This window comes from Microcaecilia unicolor, chromosome 1 (assembly GCF_901765095.1).
Source record: "Microcaecilia unicolor chromosome 1, aMicUni1.1, whole genome shotgun sequence".
Lineage (NCBI taxonomy): Eukaryota > Metazoa > Chordata > Amphibia > Gymnophiona > Siphonopidae > Microcaecilia > Microcaecilia unicolor.
In genome coordinates this window covers 566,681,304-566,705,550 of record NC_044031.1, presented here as the reverse complement: position 1 = coordinate 566,705,550, position 24,247 = coordinate 566,681,304, and the positions used below count along the sequence as shown (strand labels likewise).

Genomic DNA, 24,247 nt, shown 5'->3' with positions numbered 1-24,247 from the left:
AAGCATAGATTAATGAGTCAAAGCCAACATGGATTTAATGAAGGGAAATCTTGCCTCACCAATCTATTACATTTCTTTGAAAGGGTGAACAAACATGTGGATAAAGATGGGCCAGTTGATATTGTGTACCTGGATTTTCAAAAGGTGTTTGACAAAGTACCTCATGAGAGACTCCAGAGGAAATTGGAGAGTAATGGGATAGGAGGTAGTGTCCTATTGTGGATTAAAAACTGGTTAAAGGATAGAAAACAGAGATTAGGGTTAAATGGTCAGTATTCTCAATACAGAAAGGTAGATAGTGGGGTTCCCCAGGGGTCTGTGCTGGGACTGCTGCTTTTTAACATATTTATAAATGATGTAGAGATAGGAGTAACTAGTGAGGTAATTAAACTTGCTGATGACACAAATGTATTCAAAGTTGTTAAATTGCAAGAGGATTCTGAAAAATTACAAGAGGACCTTTCAAGACCGGGAGACTGGGCGTCTAAATTGCAGATGATGTTTAATGTGAAGAAATGCAAAGTGATGCATGTGGAAAAGAGGAACCCTAATTATAGCTATGAAATGCAAGGTTCCACGTTAGGAGTCATTGACCAAGCAAGTGGTCTTGGCGTCGTTGTGATGATACGTTGAAACCCTCAGCTCAGTGTGCTGCGGTGGCTAAGAACGCAAATAGAATGTTAGGTATTATTAGGAAAGGAATGGAAAACAAAAATGAGGGTGTTATAATGCCTTTGTATTGCTCCATGGTGCGACCGCACCTCGAATATTGTGTTCAATTCTGGTCGCCGCATCTAAAAAAAGATATAGTGGAATCAGAAAAGGTGCAGAGAACGGTGACGAAAAAGATAAAGGGGATGGGATGACTTCCCTATGAGGAAAGGCTAAAGAGGCTAGGGCTCTTCAGCTTGGAGAAAAGGCGGTTGATGGGAGATATGATAGAGGTCTATAAAATAATGAGTGGAGTTGAACGGGTAGATGTGGAGTGTCTGTTCACACTTTCCAAAAATACTAGGACTAGGGGGCATGCAATGAAGCTACAACATAGTAAATTTAAAACGAATCAGAGAAACATTTTCTTCACTCGACGTGTAATTAAACTCTGGAATTCGTTGCCAGAGAATGTGGTAAAGACGGTTAGCTTAGCGGAGTTTTAAAAAGGTTTGGACGGTTTCCTAAAGGAAAGGTCCATAGACCGTTATTCAATGGACTTGGGGAAAATCCACTATTTCTGGAGCAGTATAAATGTTTTGTACATTTTGGGGATCTTGCCGGGTATTTGTGACCTGGATTGGCCACTGTTGGAAACAGGATGCTGGGCTTAATGGACCTTTGGTCTCTCCCACTATGGCAATACTTATGTACTTACATACTAGTATTCTGTAGTAGAATCTTGGAGCCCAGCTGCCACCACAGAATTAATGCTCACTGCACTGCAGTGTCTAATTTGTGGTGTCCAGTTATTGAATTATCCCTGTTATTTACAGCTGATTATTATGGAGTACTGAAAGAAGCAGTGCCTAAATATTGTAGAATGCATCTACAGGATACCCAATGCCTCAAAATCTCTCAAATCTTTAAATACACTTCAGGCAACAGTCAATTCTACTTGTACTACGTATGACGTACTAGACCTCAGCAGTGTATCATTGTGTGAGAATTGACTCTTTCTCAACCCGTCTGCCTCTTCATTGGTTCATTGAATCTGTAATTCCACATTTTCTAAATATATCTTTTAATGTTTTTATGTATCATTTATAATTTTTGTAGAAAACTTAAAACAATGTACTTAACTTGAACATTGTATGATCGTGGAACCGTTCGCTGACATGCAGCATGTTTCACATAAGGCTGTGTCAATTCAATTGAGTAGAATCGAGTGTTTCCTGCTGTGTGTATTTAAAGATTTGAGAAATCTTGAGGCATTGGGTATCCTGTAGATGCATTGTTGTTTTACCCCTGCCATTTTCCTACAGATATGTTAGCCTAGTAATTGGGATTAAACATTCTAGATTGGCATTTACAAACTCTAGTTCTTGAATGCTATAATTAGTTGCGGTTGTCAGGACAGCCAAATTATGCAAATTAGCCATTCTCTCATATCAAATGCATATAATTATATCTCATGAATGGTCATAGTAGAAAACAGAGTTTGTTATAGTACTAGACTGATGATCCAATTTACCGAAGAACTCATTTACTAAGCTGGAATCAGATTTTACTGCTACCAAACTTAAATCATGGGAACAGCAAAATCACTGCATTAGCTGTTGGGGGTATCCCCCCATTTTGCCATGCAGTTACTATGGATAAAATGTTTTCACTGTACATTAAGAGGGCAATTTTATAACATGGAAAGTGTAAATGTTTACTGGCGTTTAACTAGAATACTAGCTTAACCGGTTATATATATGTTTAACATTTAGGTACGAGCAGTTACACTAGCCATTGAGCTGGTGTTAGTGCCTAAGTGCTGTACATATTCACCTAAACTATGATATTCAATAAATTACTTATATACGGTTGAGTCTCGCTCATGCTCTACCCATACTCCACCCACATATACACGCCCCTAACAAATATGCAATAGGTAGGTTTAGCGTGACTTTACAGTATAGTGCGTAGGTATAATTTTGCAGTGTACAGGATGTAGCTATCAACATGGGCTAGCATTTAAGGTGTGTTATTTTACTTTAACCCCAGTTATTAGTGACCGAGTCTCATTGCATAAAAAGAGACCTGTGGTAGAATAGCATAAGTTAGTGGTAAAGTAACATGTCACAGTGGTAGCCTACATCAATAACTTCCCCCCGAGACACATGATTGTACCACTAACTCATGCTTTTAGCTGGGGTTATTTTACTACCTGGGCACATTGGGTTGCAAAGCCATGACCCGATGCTCCCCAGCTGCAACATACAGGGTCTGATGCCATCCTTCCACCTACCCAATCCAGTCCCCCACCCCTCAATCTAGCTTCTGACTCTTTGAAACACATCCCCTCACTTCCCAATCCAGCCTCTGACCCCCAAAAAATGCATCCTCCACTTCTGTTCCAGCCTCTGACATCACTGAGCATTCCTCACACCCACAGAACGTATCCCCCACCCCTTTGATGAAACCCTCATCCTGTGCTCTGGTGTTCTAGTGTTCCCTGGGGCAGGAGCAATCCCCAGTCGCTCCTGCTCTTCTGGGGGCCACCTGTCAAAATGGTGCCCCTAGTGGTAGTCTCAGATTATGAATACTTCAAATAAATAAAATCTCTTCCACCCTGTTCACCTCCTCCCAGTTATCCCAGTTAGCGCGGATGCACTTAGCAGTTCCTATTTAGTACACTGTGCTAATAGCAAAATTGTCAGTTAGAATGTGGTAATTGCCACACACTAACTCTAGTATACTGTCCATGCCCATTTCCACCTAGTTAGACCCCTTAATACAAAATACTACTACTACTTAACATTTCTAAAGCGCTACTAGGGTTACACAGCGCTGTACAATTTAACATGGAAGGACAGTCCCTGCTCAAGGACCTTACAATCTAAAAGACAAATATAGAGTCAATCTGATAGGTCAGACAGATTGGGGCAGTCGATATGTTCGAAAGGTTAGGTTCTGAAAGCAGCATTGAAGAGGTGAGCTTTAAGCAAGGATTTGAAGATGGGTAGGGAGGGTGCTTGGCGTAGGGATTCAGGAAGATTGTTCCAGGCATAGGGTGAGGCAAGGCAAAATGAGCGGAGCCTGGAGTTGGCAGTGGTGGAGAAGGGTACTGAGAGGAGGGATTTGTCATGTGAGCGGAGGTTACGGGCAGGAACGTAGGGGGAGATGAGGGTAGAGAGGTAGTGAGGAGCAGCAGACTGAGTGCATTTGTAAGTAAGGAGGAGAAGCTTGAATTGTATGCGGTATCTGATCAGAAGCCAGTGAAGTGACCTGAGGAGAGGGGTGATATGAGAATAACGGTTTTGGTGGAATATAAGACGTGCAGCAGAGTTCTGAACGGATTGAAGGGGGGATAGATGGCTGAGTGGGAGGCCAGTAAGGAGTAAGTTGCAGTAGTCGAGGCGAGAGGTAATGAGAGCGTGGACGAGAGTTCGGGTGCTGTGCTCGGTAAGGAAAGGGCGAATTTTGTTGATGTTGAAGAGGAAGAAGGGACAGGTTTTGGCAGTCTGCTGGATATGCGCAGAGAAGGAGAGGGAGGAGTCGAAGATGACTCCGAGGTTGCAGGCAGATGAGGGTGTTATCAACTGAGATAGAGAGTGGAGGAAGAGGAGAAGTGGGTTTAGATGGAAAGACGAGGAGCTCGGTCTTGGACATGTTCAGCTTCAGGTGGTGGTTGGACATCCAGGCAGCAATGTCGGATAGGCAGGCCGATACTTTGGCCTGGGTCTCTGCGGTGATGTAATGTGTGCTAATTGCATAAATAATGCAAAAGCTATTACATTTTGAGCAGTAGTATTTAATGTGCTCCAATACACACATTAAGGGGTCCTTTTACTAAAGTGCTGTAAGTGCCCTTGTGAGCTTACCACAACTTAAAACGGCACCCTGAAGTAAATGCCAAATTGGTGAGCGCTAACCCTGCACAAAAATATTTATTATTTTTATATGGAAGGGTATAACTGGGAATGTAGGGCGTGTGTTTCTGTGCTAATCAGTTAATGCAGCTACATTACTGCATGCTAACTGATTAGTGCTGGATTACCTCATGAGCCCTTACCGCCTTCAAATTAGGTGGCGGTAAATGCTAAAGTGGTCATCTTTTTTGATGGCATCACGCTAATGATTATTAATTATAAACACACTTGGAGGTGATCACCCTTCATATAAGTCTACAATATCTAGAAAAATAGGGAAATCTCTTTATAAAAGTATATTTCTGTCAAGTTGTAACAATCTTAACTTGAACTTGAGAGGAAAAGGCCTCGAGAAGCCCCCAGCTCTATTATAGCTTCAGGGCTGGACTTCTTTATCATCAGCCAAAAAACCTCTAGCTTAGTAGCAGCTGTAAATGTGAGCATGCAATCTTAACAAATCTTATAGATTACTTAGCTTGTATTGTTGCTCGCTTATTCTCGCTTATTCTCTGCTCGTTTCGCTTCTTATGCGAATCTTGCAGTCTTTCCACCACCTGGAGTTCTGACCATGACCTACGATGGCCAGCGTTTCGACAACCTGCCTCAGGGTCTGTGGTCTTCGTTAGTAACTCCACTATGGTGAATCGGAGCAAGTTACTAACGAAGACCAAGGACCCTGAAGCAGGTTGTCGAAATGCTGGCCATCGTAGGTCGTGGTCAGAACTCCAGGTGGTGGAAAGACCGCAAGATTCGCATAAGAAGCGAAACAAGCAGAGAATAAGCGAGAATAAGCGAGCAACAATACAAGCTTCTCGAGGCCTTTTCCTCTCAAAACAAGTCTAGCGTTCAAGTTAAGATTGTTACAACACGCTAATGATGACATTAGTGCATAGCCATTCATGCAAAAAATGGAAAATTAGCCATTTTATGCTGTGGTAAAAATGGCCTTGGTGTACCAGGAAAGCACATGTAAGAGCACTCTAAGGCCACTTTATAGTGCAGCTTAGTAAAAGGACCCCATAATGCCTAACACAGTTTGGTAAAATGACCCCCCTAGATGTGACTCTTGAAAGATATATAACAAAATAAAACAGCAATAAAAACTATTTAAAATATTTTAATTTTGCTATTTTCCAAAATTCTAAGTTGTTTTTCATAGTGAACATAAGCAATAACAAAAATGTAAGGACAAAAAAGTGTAAACAAATAAATAAAAGAATACCAGAGGTAATATAAAATTAAAGGGGCAATTTATCAAACTGGGCTACTTTTTAAGATGTGTTATTTCACTGTTAAACCCAGTTATTATTAACTAGGTCTTATTGCATAAAATGGGACCTATGCTAAAATGGCACAAGTTAGTGGTAAAATAAAAGATCTTAATGCTAGCCCATGTTGATGTCTATGCTCCTAGATATCATTGCATAAAATTGTGCATGTGCTAAAATAGCATGAGTGGAGGGTGAGGGGTGGTTATCAACATGAGGTAAAAAAAAGTTTTTCCTGAACCTTAATTATTACAGGAGTCACCAACCCTGATGCTCTTGGACTGTGGTGTAAAGGGGCCCAGTACAGGCTTAAACACAGTCTGTGATGGGGCCCACCCAAAACAGAATGCCTCTCTAGAGAATCCCCCAAGTCTACCCCCTCCAAGTGACCCCTGAATAGACCCCCCTCCCCAGTGGCAGCCTACCTTTGAACAGAAAGATGATGCTTAGCAGTAGTACAATGAGACTATAAAGAGGATGACAGTGCACTATTGGATTATAGCACCAGTGAGGACAGGAGTGACTCGGCATTGCTCCGACCCAGTAGCCACTAGCCACTTTTGCTTCAAGTATGGTAGGCCCAAGGGGGAATCTTTAGATGGAAGAGGGGAGGGAATAGAAGGATTTCAGGCGTAGAGGGTGGCTCATGGTGGGGGCCACTACTTGGGAGGGGGCTAGTGAAGTTGTGATGGATGGTTTGGGGATAAAAGACTTTCTGCAAAACACATTGCCTGTCAGTGCAGGCTAATCACATGCTATTTAAAAAAAAAATAATTGGGGAGGGAGTGTTTCATTGGTGGGGATTGGGCATGGAAGCATTATTCAGCTAGTGCATTCGCATTAGCATGCTTTAACTGGACAACACTGACTTAACACCGGATCACTTAGTGCCATCTAAACAAGAGGAGGAAAGTGCTCTCGCATTAATATTTTTGTAAGTTTTGTGTGCTAATGCAAAAAATATTGCAGGACCTGCAAAAAGAAAAAAAATCCCAATTTTAGGGATGCGCTAGAAATGGATTTAGCACATGGGAAAGTCTTGTGTTAAAACATGCTAAGTACAATTTTTACTGTGTCATGGTAAAAGGATCCCTTAGACTGACATCTTGCTTTTAGTATAATCTCATTCCAGGGTGGAATAACTGATGAGAAGATTGGAATTTGTGCATTCCTTTTGGATGATGAAACACTTTGGGGCCCTTTTACAAAGCTGCAATAAGCAATAATAGATGTTTATCCAGCAAAACATGACATACCGCGGGGCATGCAGAGGTGTCCTATAGTAATTTTCCCATGTGCATGCATTACCCACAAACTAAAACAAAAAGTAATATTTATTTTTTGGCGTGGGGCATATCTGGGGGAAGAGTGTGGACGCATCTATGCAAATTGGTTAGTATTTCGGCATTGCCACATGCCAACCAATTAGCACAGGTTTAGCATGTGAGTCCATACCACCTACAAAATAGATGGTGGTAGGCCTCATGTGTTAATGGGGAAATTAGTGAATGACCATTAATGGAAAAACCTGAAAATCGTCCATTTTACTCCTGTGGAAAAAATGGCCTTCGCTCATGGGAAGGACCCGCATAAGGGTGTGCCAAAGACACTTTTTGCTGCAACTTTGTAAAAGGGCCACTTCATTCCCTTTCTAGTGTTGCTGAAAGGTCTGAGCTAAATTCTGGGCCAGGTAGGCTATCACCTAGTCATTCAGTAAGGAATATTGTCTAGGCAAGAGACAGGAGTACAATTTCTACTGTATTTTGCAACAAATAGAAAGCCCCCCCCCCCCCCCCCGATTTTCAGCCGGTGGTGGTCCGCATTTTTTAAACACTGATCGTTGCTGGCTAAATTATCCCTCAATATTCAGTGCCAGGCCACCGGCACTGAATATCAGGGGATAATTTGGGGCGGACAGACTCTGGCCCTTAGCGCTTGCTAACATTCTAGCACACTTTTGTAAATCTGGCTTAGAATCCTTATATAGCAAACACCCACAGAAGGTGAGCTCTCCACAGGAAAACGAAAGACGAAACACACAGTGGATCCAAAAAAGTCCTCTCACAATGAGTGTCTTCCTGAACAAGGTCTTTATTAACAATAGCAGAATCGACCCAGGGTCGATTCTGCTATTGTTAATAAAGACCTTGTTCAGGAAGACACTCATTGTGAGAGGACTTTTTTGGATCCACTGTGTGTTTCGTCTTTAGAATCCTTATATAACATATTTACAAAGCACTTCTTGTTACAACATAACCAGCATTAGTTATTTAAACCATTATGGCTATAGTAAAGGAAAAAAAAAACAATTAATACAAAAATCAGTTAACCTAGTAACATCCAACCTTATTTATCTTCAAACATATAGATATTATTTGAGGGGCCCTTTTACAAAGACATGAAAGGGCCTACGCGCATCCAGCATGTGCCAAATTGGCATTAGCACCTAGCTACTGCATGCCCCGGGTGGTAATTCTGAATTTGGCACATGCCAAAAACACGCAGTAGAAAATAGTTTTCTATTTTCTACTGCAAGGGCGTTCCTGGTGGTAATGGCGGTTGGCACATGCTGGACGGTTACTGCATGGGTAACGTGCGAGTCCTTACCGCTAAGTCAATGGGTAGCGTTAAGGGCTCAGGCCATAAATAGACGTGCGCTGTTTTTACATTTTGCCACATGTCTATTTCCCAGCCCAACCCTCTCCCTTTTTTCCAGATGCTGTGGAGAAATGGTCCAACGCACGTCCAATAGACGTGCCCACACTACTGCAGGCCACTTTTTGGTGCGCCGTTTTAAAAGTGCCTCTAAATGCTTACTCATTTTCAAAAAAATATGAAGCTTGCATTTGTGCTAATTATCTGATCTGTAAGTCTAGTTTTATTGTTTTCAACAGGAGTGCAGTTCACCTTTCATACCTTTCATTTGGAAGATCTTCATGACTACTTACTAATCACTGAGAATGGCAGTTTTACTCAGCCACTGGCACGGCTGACTGGTTCTGAACTCCCTGCAGCAATCAACGCTGGTCTCTATGGAAATTTCAGGGCTCAGCTGCGTTTTATTTCAGATTTTTCAATATCATATGAAGGATTCAACATTACTTTCTCCGGTAAGGGAAATGCTATATATGAAAAATGTGAAATAGGTTAAATAAATTCATTAGCTATGAAAAAGTAAACTTTAAAAGCCATTTTCAGATTTTTTTTTTTTAATGCTTCAATCATGGCTAACAGTCACCGAATAAATCTATCAAAGTAGTTCTCATGTCCTCTGTAGAATATTCCAGTAATAAAACAAATTATATTGCTGAGACTATGAACAGTGCTAATTTCAGGTAGAACAGTCATGTGACTCTTCGGGGCAATGTGTGAGTTTTACTTTGAAAAAGTAATATCGTTTCTTTGTTAGTTCACTTGAATATGTAGGAAAGAGGTAATGGGTGATATGTTTTTCTTGGGAAAATATAATTAATTTGTAATTAACTTTTTCTATGGTTGTGTCAGAGATGAGCATATACATATTATTTTTATTTGTTCTTACCATTTACCTTATATTGATAAATATTATGTGAATTGAGTTCATTGGTCCCATATTAGAGGATATCTGATTCTTTTTTTCTCTGTGTACAGGAGATATATACCACCCATACCAGCTCCAACTGTGTGAATCAGGCCCTGAGAGCCCTTTTCTGTTTATATAAACGGAGAAAGGAGGGTGTCTTTAATGAAATCAAGTTAAATATTTTTTGCCACATATGCACTAAAGTTTTTAAATTGTTTAAAAGAATTTTATCATGAATGAAAGTCTCTCCTGCCTCCTCCCCCCCCCCCCCCCCCAGTTCATGCCCAAATAAATAAATAAAATTGCCTGAAAAAATGTTAAATCATTCCTTCATTGGTAGGTCAACTTGTGCTTTTTTTGAATAGATAGACAATAGAAGGAGATAATTGCTGGGGACTATAATTTTGACTGGCCTAACAGGTAGATTACATGGTCCATTGATTTTGACTCATCAGTGGTCCTGGAATGTTTTTTTCATGCTTTGTGTTAGTGGTGACAGTTTCCAGGTGGCATCTTCAGATGATCTACTGGTTATTGAGATTCAATGGGTTTGAAAGTGAATGTTGGGTTTGAGGGGGATAACTTCATTGACGTAGAATTTCATTATATCTCAAAGCAGTCCTAGATAGATAGATAGATAGATAGAGCCAGGAAGAAAGTGACAAGAAGAGAGAACAAGATTAAACCACGACAGCAAATCAGTCTTCCACTAGTCCCTGACAAAATAGATAAGATTAAAGAGAAGCTTTAAATTTTGCCAGGGAAGACTCTAGCCAGGTATTTTACGGACAGAGTTTCATAACAGAGGGACAAGAAGACAAAATCCCTAGTGGAAACTGATCATGCCTGGGATAGAGGAGCAATCATCACTACTAATTTGTCATTACAGAAACACAGATTCTGAATATATACTAATGGGATACATAAAGGTATCTAAAATGGGTGCTGGTAACCCTGTCCAAATGACTTTAAATGTGGTAAAGATAATCTTAAACTTGATTCTGTAACTCACTGGAAGGCAGTGATATTCTAGGAATAGTAGAGTACCATGGTCATTATAGTGGGCATGGTGAGGAATATGAATAACTGTATTCTGCAGTAATTGCAGCTGTCTCAGTGCTGATTGTCATATGTCATTAAACAGAAAATTACAATAATTAGTTCAGCTGGTAACATGTGGAAACAGGAGGGTATAAATAGTGTCTTTCAACAGTAAGGTCTGAACAGATCTAATTTGTTGAAGTGAAAAGAAACAGATCTTAGATATTAAGGCAATTTGCTGATCAAAAGAGAGCTCAATGTCTAAGGTAATGCCAACAGATCTACCGTACTTTTAGGGATCTGTGGGGTACTTGAGACTAATGCTAGGCTCAATAGACCTTGGGTCTGACTAATACGGCTTTTCTTATATTTCTTATTTCCATTGTATTTGATATAATTTTGTAACTCTAGTAATGTACAGTTGATGTTAATAAAACAGCCATTGTAGGGATATGCCTGGGAAAAAAAATATTTCTGTCCATTATTGGATTTACCAAACTTTTTTCTGATCTTGTGGGGATTTTTTGGTTAATTTGCACACATTTATTTAAATAAAAAGAAAAAAAAACTATGCACACAGATTAAATGTACGAGTATAGATTCGTAGTTTTCAATGCACAGAGTTAATTTTCTGTGCATTCTTTTTAGGTGCCCAACCCAATCAAAATGAATATGTGCTAACAAATGTATATCCTTAATATTGTTTTGAGGAGGACCAAAGTGAGGGCCATAAGTGCCTATTTCATTGGAAATAATAGATAATGTATTATAAAATGTGCAGGGATAAAATTATACTGCTAATGTTGCTGATTAAGTCTTAATATAACATTAACATATAACAGATTACTCCAATCATATTAGGGCTGATTTTCAGCAAGATGTTGAGCATTAACCTTGCTGGCCATATTTTGACTTAGAAGGACTGTCATCAAGCTGTGGTAAAATATCACAGTTTACTAATGTGATATTTACAGTGCAAGTCACTAACCTTTAGTACCTGCAGATCAGTAACTTCCATTGTATGTTTCTTTTGTGCTGCTGATACAGCAGAGAACAGCACTGTGTTAATAGCTTTAGCAAAGCAAATATATTCCTCCCAGTATTCAGCTGGTGGCGGCCAGTACTTTCCTACCGGCATTCAACTCGAATATTCAGTGCCAGACCTTTTCTAGTGACTGACATTGACTATATAGGGGTTTCAGTGCCAGTTAGCACCTGATCGGTTAAGCTCATATTTGGACTTAACCAGCCATGGCTTAGCAGGCAAAGATAAGCCTGCTTTTTATGTACCCTTATTTGGCCACTAAGCCTGTCCAGTTAAGTTCCAAATACTGGGAATTAACCAGCTATAGTATCACCTGGCTGGAGACAACCTTATCAACCTCGTCCACAGACCTTCTACCTTAGAGACTGCATTTTGCTTATGAACCTCTCAGTGCAGCTTTGCCCTATTTGGGGTAGGGAAGAAAGTTTTGGGGATGGGAGGGGGTTGATTTTTTATGGTACTGATCTGCTTTTGTACTCACCACATGCTGAAGAATCACAGTATATTATATGCCACTTTTTATTTTGAATATTGTGGTTTATGTTATCTTGGCTGTTGATGTTTTGTTGTTTGTTTTTGTAAATGATAAATAAACTAGAAAAAAAAGGAGGAGAAAGGATCCAGAACTGAACCCTTAGATGAAATAGTTGGTTGGTGTGATGGATTGTTCAGTCTTTTATGTACTTTAGGAAGAGTGTAAAAGGGGGAAAAGGGACTTGATATATTGCCTTTCAGAGGTTTTTGCAACTACATTCAAAGTGGTTTACATATATCCAGGTACTTATTTTGTACCAGGGGCAATAGAGGGTTAAGTGACTTGCCCAGAATCACAAAGAGCTGCAGTGGGAATTGAACTCAGTTCCCCAGGATCAAAGTCCACTGCACTAACCACTAGGCTACTCCTCCACTACAGGAATTACTGGATGGATGGAATTTAAAAACTGAAACTCATGAGAGGTCAATAAACCACTGTCGACTCTGTCAGAGATGAGGTCCAGGATATTTTGTTCTATAATTCAGGAGTATGATCTTCAACAAGTAACTGGTAATTGTGAAGAAATTTCTTTAGCATATTCTACCCTCTCTTGAATAACAACCGCTCCCTCTTGGATGAATTTTTTGATGAAAATATTGGAATTCAAATGCAATTTCTGCAAGGAAGCCCCCTCTGATCTAGAACATAAAAATAGTCATACTGGGCCAGACCAATGGTCCATCTAGCCCAGTATCCTCTTTTCCAAGCAGTGGCCAAGCCAGGTCGCAAGTACCTGGCAGAAACCCAAATCTTGTGAGATTAGCATTGAAAAAATGGCATTTATTAGTCAAATGGGTTTCCATATCCCTCAGAACCAAAGTTTTGAAGACCTATACAAACGGGTCAAGAGGGATAATGTCCCCCCCCCCCCCCCCCCTTAGTGTATGATTATTTTTTTCACTTTTTTAAAATACAAGACTGATGGTCTAAGAGGGTGGCCAATGTAATGCCGATTTTTAAAAAAGGTTCCAGGGGAGATTCGGGAAATTATAGACCGGTGAGTCTGACGTCAGTGCCGAGGAAAATGGTAGAGGCTATTATTAAAAACAAAATTACAGAGCACACTCAAGGACATGGATTACTGAGACCAAGTCAGCATGGCTTTTGTGTGGGGAAATCTTGCCTGACCAATTTACTTCAGTTCTTTGAAGGAGTAAACAAACATGTGGACAAAAGGCTATTATTAAAAACAAAATTACAGAGCACACTCAAGGACATGGATTACTGAGACCAAGTCAGCATGGCTTTTGTGTGGGGAAATCTTGCCTGACCAATTTACTTCAGTTCTTTGAAGGAGTAAACAAACATGTGGACAAAAGGGAGCCGGTTGATATCGTGTATCTGGATTTTCAAAAAGCATTTGACAAGGTACCTCATGAAAGGCTACAGAGGAAATTGGAGGGCCATGGGATAGGAGGAAATGTCCTATTGTGGATTAAACACTGGCTGAAGGATAGGAAACAGAGAGTGGGATTAAATGGGCAGTAGAACACAAAAAGTGGGAGAGTGACCAAGGATACCAGAAACTGGAGGATGTTCTTTAATCAAAAGTTTATTAGAAGTTTGAAGACTCTTTCTTTTTGGGTGAGGAAGCCCATTTTGGATGAAATACTTACGAGTTCATCTATATCTTTCTGAATTTCACCTGTGGGGTCATCTTGTAAAGGGATATAGAGGTTTGGATCATCTAATTGTCGCTGGACTTCTTGTACATATTTAGCTCGATCCATAATAACTATACCTCCACCTTTGTCTGCCGGTTTAATCACTATAGAGGTATTGGTGGAGAGATCTTTGATAGCACTGCGTTCTGACATTGTAATATTGTAATAACGGGGTTTAGTATTCTTCTCTACCTTTTTAAGGTCTCTATCCACACATTGATGAAATGCGTTGATTAGTGGGTGTGGAGGGCCAGGAGGAATCCAAGTAGAAGATTTTTTTACAACTGAAATCTCTTGCGTTATACTGGGATTATTAGAGAATGCTTGTCTGTATCTTGCAATTGAATTTGAAAAGGTCTACTCGTGTCTGAAATGCATTGTAACCATTAGTGGGTACAAAGGATAGGCCCTTTTGGAGGACATTAAGCTCTGTTTCTGTTGGTGTATATTGAGAAAGATTGAAAATAGGTATTATTCCTTCTACTGGCGATATGGATGTCGGAAGTGGCTTCTGTGGATATGTGCTCTGGATTCTTCCTCTTCCTCTGCCTCTTCCCCTTTGCATGTGATAATCTTGTGGGTGAAATGAGTGCCGCTGTGATGGGAATCTCGTATCCTTCTTCCACAGTTCTTCTAAAAAAGAATTGGTTTGAAGTTCTTGACTAGCTAATAGAGATGTATCGCATTCAGTTGAATGTCTAGAAGTTCTGGCAGGTTGCTGGCGCATGATGGGACTCCCAATGGGAGAGGTATATTAGTCCCCAGAGTCGCTTCTCACTCTTTTCCGTCTCTGTTCTATATTGGCATTATCAATATTGGTAGTTGTTTGGAAAGGCCTAGATTTAGTTTGAGTGAATTGCTTCATAGGTCTTCTATTTTGAAAATATTGTCTGGATTTGGAAAAGGGATAAATTGATCCCCTTTTGTAATCTGCCTCGTCTCTTCTAAATTTGCCATTTTTAACTTCCTTCGTGTCTCTTTTAAATTTGTCAATCTTAGTGTTAACATCTTTCAGTATTGCATCATAGCTGGGATCTAAAGTGTGTAGTGTGGTTAATTTAGGTTCTAAGGTTTCCTTTAGTGTTTTACTCTTTAGTTGTGCAGTTTCAGCTATTAAAATCATTAGATCAAGACTGCACTTATTAAGAATTGCACACCATTTGTCTAAGAATGACTGGTTGTCCAGAAACTTCGTTGGAGCTTTACTTATTCTAAGACCTCTAGGTATGCGTTTAGACGTGCAAAAGCTAAGCATTGTGCAGAAATGTAGATCGTTCCTGGTGATGTTCTTTTTTTTTTTTTTTTTTTTGTAATTTTAATGAATTTTACAAGATACACTTGTACAGAAAAGGAGTATTATCATACCATACAAGAAAATATTTTATAAAGAAAATCTATTAAATGATAATTACTGCTAAAGTCCACAATTATAGGCAAGGCACAATTCAAAAATTGGTTAACATAGGAAAAAATGAATAGAACATGTTCCCACTTATGCTATCACGGAGTAGATACTAATGGAGGAAGCACAAGAGAGTTTACGGCTGGTTCTTGTCTGGAGTCCAGGAATTTTGCTAACTGATCACTCTAAAAAAAAAAACATATTTAATTGATTGAAATTTAACAACACATTTGCAAGGAAAATTAAGCCAGAAAATTCCCCCCTGTGACAATACACGATCACGAAGTTTCAAAAAAGACTGACGTCTTTTCTGAGTTTGTCTAGCAATATCAGGAAATACTTTGACTTTGCAATTCAGAAAGACTTCATGTCTATGTTTAAAGAAAGTTTTCAAGATCCAGTCCCGATCCGGCTGTAGAACAAAGTCTATAATTAATGTAGCAGGTTGTACTCCACATAGTTCATCTTCAATTGTTTGTGATAAATTCAAATTTAGCTCCTCAAATGGGGTTTCCATAGATGGTATTATGCGCTCACTTGGTTTCTTAACATAGGGAGCCAAATAATAAATCCTTGCTACAGGTGGAAACAATTGTTCAGTAATTTTTAATACTTCAGAAAGATATCTTTTGAATGTTATTAAAGGAGCCACTGCTGGAACTTTAGGAAAATTTATAAGTCTCAATGTTTTCATCCTTTGTAAATTTTCTAAAGTTTCTATTTTCCTCTGTAAGTATACATTTTCTTTTATTAAAGTTATTTGGCTCTCTTTAATTTGATTTGTTTCAAGTATAATTGTTTGTTCAAAAGTTTTAGACTGTTCCAACTGTTTTTCCAAGTCTGCTATTTTAGCTTGATTTGATTAAGTAACTTTAACTATTGGAGATAGTTTCTGGGTTAAAGAATCTTCTAAACATTCCAAAGCATCCCAAATTGTTTCTAGGGTTATTTTCTCCGGTTTTTTAGGAAATAATTTCAATGTTACCTCTTCCTGAGCTCCTTTCTCAGAGCCAGTCTTGCTCTTCTGTGATTCAACTACTCCTTCGGTATTCTCAGCAGTAACCACCAGCACTGCTGCACTCGGCGTTCTGCTAGCAGAGTCTGCCCCTGCTCCCAGATCAGACATCTCCTCATCGGGTCTAGTCAATCCAGGGCTCTGGTCTGCCAGCATCAGTGTTGCCAGGTGGACGGTTTTACCGCCCAATTGGGCGGTTTTCCGCGACCCGCCGCGGGAAATTTTTGCCCGCGGCGGGTTGCGGTTTTTTGGGCTCCTTTTTGGCTTCGGGGCGGTTTTTTTGCCGGTTTTTGCGGTTTTTTCGCCGGCTTTTTTCGGCCGCGGTGGGCGGGGTTAATGACGTTTCTGGGCGGGGTTAGTGACGTGGGAGGCGGGGTTAGTGATGGGGGAGGCGGGGTTAGTGACGGGGGAGGCGGGGTTAGTGACGGGGAGGCGGGGCCGATGACGGGGGAGGTGGGGCCGATGATGGCGGGGGCGGGGTTGATGACGGCGGGGGCGGGGGTGATGACGCGGGGGCGGGGGTGTCAGGGGCGGGGTTTGAGTTTGGGCGGGTTTTGGGCTGGATTTTGGGCTCCTTTAGGCTGGAAAAAAATTTTCCACCTGGCAACCCTGGCCAGCATTGCCGGCATCGAAGGAGGACTCCGTTCCTCTGGGCTCAGAGTGGTCTCTCCCTCAGGCAGGTAGGTCGGTTCTCCTCTCATCGATCCCTCCTGCAGCAAGGGTTGTTGCCCAGTCAATTCTACTCTGGGAACAGTGAAACGGTCCTGTCTTGCAGAGGGAGCAGGGTAAGCCCTCTGTTTGCCCCGTCTCTTGGGCATGGAAATGTATTTTTTTAAGGGAAAAAAAAACAGCAAGAGGGAGTTGAGTGAGGAGCTGTTTCACACACGTCCTATTCAGACGCCATCTTGCCCGTGATGTTCTTTTTAATATCAATAATATCCAACCACTGTTCCATTAGTGATGTTGTTGGTGGTTGGTTGTAGTCTTCTTCATTATCTAAATGTTGTAGTAGTTTGTTGAGATGTTCATCACTATAAGTAAGGACATCATTCCAGTTCTGGAAAGCCATGGTTGAGTTCAGGGGTAAATGTGAGAGAAGATCCGCTGGCAAGCAGAGAACTCAAATGCCCCACGATGAGGACAACAGAACACAAAAAGTGGGAGAGTGACCAAGGATGCCTTCCCTATGAAGAAAGACTAAGGAGGCTAGGGTTTTTCAGTTTGGAGAAGAGACGGCTGAGGGGAGACATGATAGAGGCATATAAAATAATGAGTGGAGTGGAACAGGTGGATGTGAAGCATCTGTTCACGCTTTACAAAAATACTAGGACTAGGGGGCATGCAATGAAACTACAGTGTAGTAAATTTAAAACAAATCGGAGGAAATATTTCTTCACCCAATGCATAATTAAACTCTGGAATTCGTTGCCGAAGAACGTGGTGAAGGTAGTTAGCTTGGCAGAGTTGAAAAAGGGGTTAGACGGTTTCCTAAAGGAGAAGTCCATAAACCACTACTAAATGGACTTGGGAAAAATCCACAATTCCAGGAATAACATGTATAGAATGTTTGTACGTTTGGGAAGCTTGCCAGGTGCCCTTGGCCTGGATTGGCCGCTGCCGTGGACAGGATGCTGGGCTCCATGGACCCTTGGTCTTTTCCCAGTGTGGCATTACTTATGTACTTATGTAAGAGGTTAATAATGTACAAATCTATCCATTTTGATAATTTTACATATCAGGGGTGGAATTTCTTACCGGAAACAGCATGATCTCAGAATAATTACCTTGTTTTCGTCAAATTTATTAAGTCCTTTCTCTTCAAAAAATTGATGACTTTCTTTGTTTCCTCCCTGTTTCCCTACCCTATTGCCTGTCCTACTATTTCTGGGGTTGTACATCTGTGGTTCTCAATCTTTGTTCTTCTTCCTGAATAGCAATTTTTATGAATTATTTGTTATATGTGTTTTGATTCCTCTGCACATGTTAGCCACATTGAACTCAAATTGTACAGGAATATGTAGAATATAAATGTCATAAACAAATAAATAAATAAATAAATAAATATTGCTGCTCAAGCATACTTAAATGGTTTGGCTAATGCTTTTTGTGGTTTCGACTGAGACACAATCAAAATGTCTTGACAAATGCTCATTTTCATTCTACATGCCGTAATTTGATACCCAATGTAGCCTCTACTTCAGTGTTAAATAGCGAATCATTTTGGGCCCTGTTTACTAAGCTGCGCTATAGGTGCGCTAGCATTTTTAGTGCGCACTAAAAATTAGCATGTGCTGAAAACACTAGCACACTTTAGTAAACAGGGCCCTTATTTGCTGGTCTAACTAAAATAATAATTCACCTCAGCCTCTTTTCCAACTGCAAGCGTAATGAGTAAAGCAAGATGTGGTAATAAAATATCTATTACCCTAGTGCTACCAGTGACTCTTATCTGCTGAAAGCAACATTGCACAGACTTCACTCTGGGGTCCTTTTACTAAACCATGCTAAAAGTGGGTGGTGCTGCTGTCATTACGTGGGTTTCATGCGTGCTGTGGCCACTTTTAGCATTGCAGTAGAATGGTCATATTCAGGGTTGGTTTTTTTTGTAATGGCCTTGGACTAATTTCCCCATTAGTGCATGACCATCTCCACCAGGAACTGTTACCAGCACCTATTTAGGAGGCAGTAAAACCCGGACTGGATCAATATGTCCTCCTTTTTCTGGAGCTATATGATAACCCTAACCACGCAGTATACCCATGTTAGACCCACCACATCTTAGTAAAAGGGCCCCTTTGTATGGTATATCTTAGATCTGTTCCTCTATAAGAAAGACTGTGCAAATAGCTAATGTTAACTCCAAATTCTGTTTTATGGTAATGTTTGCTAGCTATTGATCAATTTTTTTTAAAGGAGTCTTGAATGTTATTGCTTTTGAATAAAAATAGAATATCAATATTTCATGTTTTTTTCCTTTTCTTTTTTAATTTCCAGAGTACATCCTTGAACCATGTGAGGACCCTGGCATTCCTCAATTTGGTAACCGAATAGGATTTCATTTTGGAGTAGGAGATACTCTATCATTTACTTGTTCACCTGGATATCGTCTCGAAGGTGCTTTGGAAATCATCTGTCTTGGTGGTGGCCGACGTGTGTGGAGTGCACCCCTGCCAAGGTGTGTGGGTACGTGGTCAGCTGCTTTCATTTGCTTGTATGTGTAGTCATTGTCCACTGAGTAGCAGAGTATAGTACAAATAATCCATGGTGACTTGCCCTGTTACCTTGTTTTGGGTACTTTTTTCATAATTCCATTTTTTTTGGTGAGCAGCTTAGTTTTGTGATCGTTTAATTCTCTGTTCCCATGTGAGCTGTATAGTAGCTCATCTTACTTAGGTGGATTATGTTGTTCCTTGAAAGCTATTGGGTTGATATTCAAAGCGATTTATCCAGACAGAAATGACTCCTGCCCGAATAAATCATCTGCTTGGGGCTAACCACTAATTTTCAGCAGCACTTAACTGCTTAGCACTTAACTATAAACTGGCTATTTTGGGGGTGGGCCAGGGGTGGAGTCAGCACTTGCCCAGTTAAGTGCCAATATTCAGGACTTAACCGGCCAGGTTAGCCACATAAATAGGACTCATAAAATGCTGAATGAGGTGCCCCATAGATGGTTAAAGGGTCCTTTTAAAAAGGCATGCTAAAAGGTGACCCACACTATCTTTAGTGCATGAGTTTCCCACACGCTGCAGTCACCTTTAGCATGTCCATGTTTGTGGGTTTCTTGTAATTATTATTATTTATTACATTTGTACCCCGCGCTTTCCCACACATGGCAGGCTCAATGCGGCTTACGTAGTAACAATAAGAAGAATTACAAGTCGTAAAAAGAATATACAATTTGTAGTAAATGTAATATTAGTGGGATTAACGGATAAGTAAATTGAACAAAGGAGGAATTAGGTGTATAAGTAAATTGAACATAGGAGGAATGAGGTGCAGAAGGAAATGGGTGTTAGGAAATGGGCGTAATGACTGTGTGCTAATTTCTCCATTGGTGCCATTACTGTGGGAGCCCTTACCACCACCTATTTAGGAGGCGGTAACTGCTTCTGCACTACTCCCACACTAATTGTGTAGTACGTAATAATATGCCCGTGTTATCCGATTAGCGCAGGCACACCTACTCTCCATCCATGGGCATGCCTCCCATGTTGAAAAATAAAAATTCCTTAGCCTCTGCAGCAGATGAATCCAGGAACTGGTGGGTTGTGTCCATCTACCAGCAGGTGGAGATAGAGATAATGAAGTGAAGTGAAGTAAATAGTAGTAGTAGTAGTGATACCAGATATCAAGCAAAAATACTATACTGAACTGCAGTGTTTGGTTCCTTCTCCTGAAGCAGACTACAAAACAAGGGAACCCTTGTCTGGGAGCAGGATGTTAGTCGAGGCTGCCTGAGATTAAGAATAACTAGTCTGATGAGAAGAGATTGAAAAATATACGTTAAAGAAGGATTCTGATAAGTTTTTGGCTTGCCTTCATCATCCTTTGGAACTATAATGAAATTTTCAGTGTTACATTTTTATAAGGCTTGGTAAGGACAATTTAAGATTATTTTTTGTGTGTTTATTGAACGTTAGTGAATGTGCTTTTTTCATCAGTGGCTTTTTCTTCTGATTGTGCGGAGTTGTGTTCCACTGAAGATTTTGCAATTCATTATACGGAGCCAATGATAGAAGTCCAGTGTTAGCTGTAAGAGTGCATTCAAGTATATGCCTGAAAAGCAGCTTGGGACAGTTGAGGCTCAGTTATTCAATTATGTATTAGATTTTTAAAATGTGTTCTTTTTCTTAAGTCTTAAGAAGTCTTAAGTCTTCATTGGCAAATTAAAAAAATATATATTTGAGTGATACCAGACGGTCAACTCCTCCTTCATTCAGTATATCATAAGTACATAAGTACATAAGTAGTGCCATACTGGGAAAGACCAAAGGTCCATCTAGCCCAGCATCCTGTCACCGACAGTGGCCAATCCAGGTCAAGGGCACCTGGCACGCTCCCCAAACGTAAAAACATTCCAGACAAGTTATACCTAAAAATGCGGAATTTTTCCAAGTCCATTTAATAGCGGTCTATGGACTTGTCCTTTAGGAATCTATCTAACCCCTTTTTAAACTCCGTCAAGCTAACCGCCCGTACCACGTTCTCCGGCAACGAATTCCAGAGTCTAATTACACGTTGGGTGAAGAAAAATTTTCTCCGATTCGTTTTAAATTTACCACACTGTAGCTTCAACTCATGCCCTCTAGTCCTAGTATTTTTGGATAGCGTGAACAGTCGCTTCACATCCACCCGATCCATTCCACTCATTATTTTATACACTTCTATCATATCTCCCCTCAGCCGTCTCTTCTCCAAGCTGAAAAGCCCTAGCCTTCTCAGCCTCTCTTCATAGGAAAGTCGTCCCATCCCCACTATCATTTTCGTCGCCCTTCGCTGTACCTTTTCCAATTCTACTATATCTTTTTTGAGATACGGAGACCAGTACTGAACACAATACTCCAGGTGCGGTCGCACCATGGAGCGATACAACGGCATTATAACATCCGCACACCTGGACTCCATACCCTTCCTAATAACACCCAACATTCTATTCGCTTTCCTAGCCGCAGCAGCACACTGAGCAGAAGGTTTCAGCGTATCATCGACGACGACGACACCCAGATCCCTTTCTTGATCCGTAACTCCTAACGCGGAACCTTGCAAGACGTAGCTATAATTCGGGTTCCTCTTACCCACATGCATCACTTTGCACTTGTCAACATTGAACTTCATCTGCCACTTGCACGCCCATTCTCCCAGTCTCGCAAGGTCCTCCTGTAATCGTTCACATTCCTCCTGCGACTTGACGACCCTGAATAATTTTGTGTCATCGGCGAATTTAATTACCTCACTAGTTATTCCCATCTCTAGGTCATTTATAAATACATGAAAAAGCAACGGACCCAGAACAGACCCCTGCGGGACCCCACTAACTACCCTCCTCCACTGAGAATACTGGCCACGCAATCCTACTCTCTGCTTCCTATCTTTCAACCAGTTCTTAATCCATAATAATACCCTACCTCCGATTCCATGACTCTGCAATTTCTTCAGGAGTCTTTCGTGCGGCACTTTGTCAAACGCCTTCTGAAAATCCAGATATACAATATCAACCGGCTCCCCATTGTCCACATGTTTGCTTACCCCCTCAAAAAAATGCATTAGATTGGTGAGGCAAGACTTCCCTTCACTAAATCCGTGCTGACTTTGTCTCATCAGTCCATGTTTTTGTATATGCTCTGCAATTTTATTCTTAATAATAGCCTCCACCATCTTGCCCGGCACCGACGTCAGACTCACCGGTCTATAATTTCCCGGATCTCCTCTGGAACCCTTCTTAAAAATCGGAGTAACATTGGCTACCCTCCAGTCTTCCGGTACTACACTCGATTTTAGGGACAGATTGCATATTTCTAACAGTAGCTCCGCAAGTTCATTTTTAGTTCTATTAATACTCTGGGATGAATACCATCAGGTCCCGGTGATTTACTACTCTTCAGCTTGCTGAACTGACCCATTACATCCTCCAAGGTTACAGAGAATTTGTTTAGTTTCTCCGACTCCCCCGCTTCAAATATTCTTTCCGGCACTGGTGTCCCCCCCAAATCCTCCTCGGTGAAGACCGAAGCAAAGAATTCATTTAATTTCTCCGCTACGGCTTTGTCCTCCTTGATCGCCCCTTTAACACCATTTTCGTCCAGCGGCCCAACCGACTCTTTGGCCGGTTTCCTGCTTTTAATGTATCTAAAAATATTTTTACTATGTATTTTTGCTTCCAACGCTAATTTCTTCTCAAAGTCCTTTTTTGCCCTCCTTATCTCCGCTTTGCATTTGGCTTGGCATTCCTTATGATCTATCCTGTTACTTTCAGTTGGTTCTCTTCTCCACTTTCTGAAGGATTGTTTTTTGGCTCTAATGATTTCCTTTATCTTACTGTTTAGCCACGCCGGCTGACGTTTAGTCTTTTTTCCCTTTTTTCTAATACGTGGAATATATTTGTCCTGAACCTCCAGGATGGTGTTTTTTAAACAGCATCCACGCCTGATGCAAGTTTTTTACTCTGCGAGCTGCTCCTTTCAGTCTTTTTTTCACCATTTTCTCATTTTGTCGTAATCACCTTTTCTATAGTTAAACGCTAGCGTACTTGATTTCCTAGTTTCACTTCCTTCAATGCCAATATCAAACCGATCATATTATGATCACTGTTATCAAGCGGCCCTCGTATCGTTACCCCCCTGCACTAGATCATGAGCACCACTAAGGACTAAGTCTAGTATTTTTCCTTCTCTTGTCGGCTCCTGAACTAGCTGTTCCATGAAGCTGTCCTTGATTTCATCAAGAAATCCTATGTCCCTTGCGTGTACAGATGTTACATTAACCCAGTCTATATGCGGGTAATTGAAATCCCCCATTATTATTGTGTTGCCCAGTTTGTTTGCGTCCCTGATTTCCTTTAACATTTCCGCATCCGTCTGTTCGTCCTGGCCAGGCGGACGGTAGTACACTCCTATCACTATCCTTTTCCCCTTTGCACATGGAATTTCAATCCACAGTGATTCCAAGGAGTGTTTTGTTTCCTGCAGAATTTTCAATCTATTTGATTCAAGGCTCTCGTTAATATACAATGCTACCCCTCCACCAATCCGATTCACCCTATCACTACGATATACTCTATACTCCAGCAGGTGGTAGATGGCTCTTCATCAGTTCCTGAATTCTCTATGGACCAGTTGAGTTGGGAAGGGAGTGTCTGGCTGGTGGTGTCAACTTTGGGGGCATACTTAGTGTTCTGTGTTCCTGCTCCACCTTGTGCCTCTTGATCCTAGTATACCTAGAGCTGTAGCCTTCCTCATCATTTAAAGAGAGAGAGAGAGAGAGAGAGAGAAAGAGAGAGAGCCTTTGCCTTTAACTTGGCATTCAAAAGAAAAAGACAATGGGGAGAGATTGGTGGGAGGACCAGGAGGTGCAGGGATTCCCTGTGCTGTTTAGCACTGTGGTTCTCACCCTCTGTGCTGGGAGGTCCTGCTGCTCACTGGGAA

The 24,247-nt window shown here is 40.9% G+C and overlaps 1 protein-coding gene across 1 annotated transcript in view; it reads left to right on the top strand.

Moving 5' to 3' along the window:
* CSMD3 (CUB and Sushi multiple domains 3) overlaps positions 1 to 24,247 on the top strand; it is a 2,043,988-nt gene that overhangs the window by 1,115,163 nt on the left and 904,578 nt on the right. Inside the window, exons 21-22 of the mRNA XM_030189879.1 lie at positions 8,734 to 8,949; positions 19,098 to 19,286. Of these exons, the coding sequence (XP_030045739.1) occupies positions 8,734 to 8,949; positions 19,098 to 19,286 (405 nt within the window). The remainder of the gene's footprint in view (positions 1 to 8,733; positions 8,950 to 19,097; positions 19,287 to 24,247) is intronic.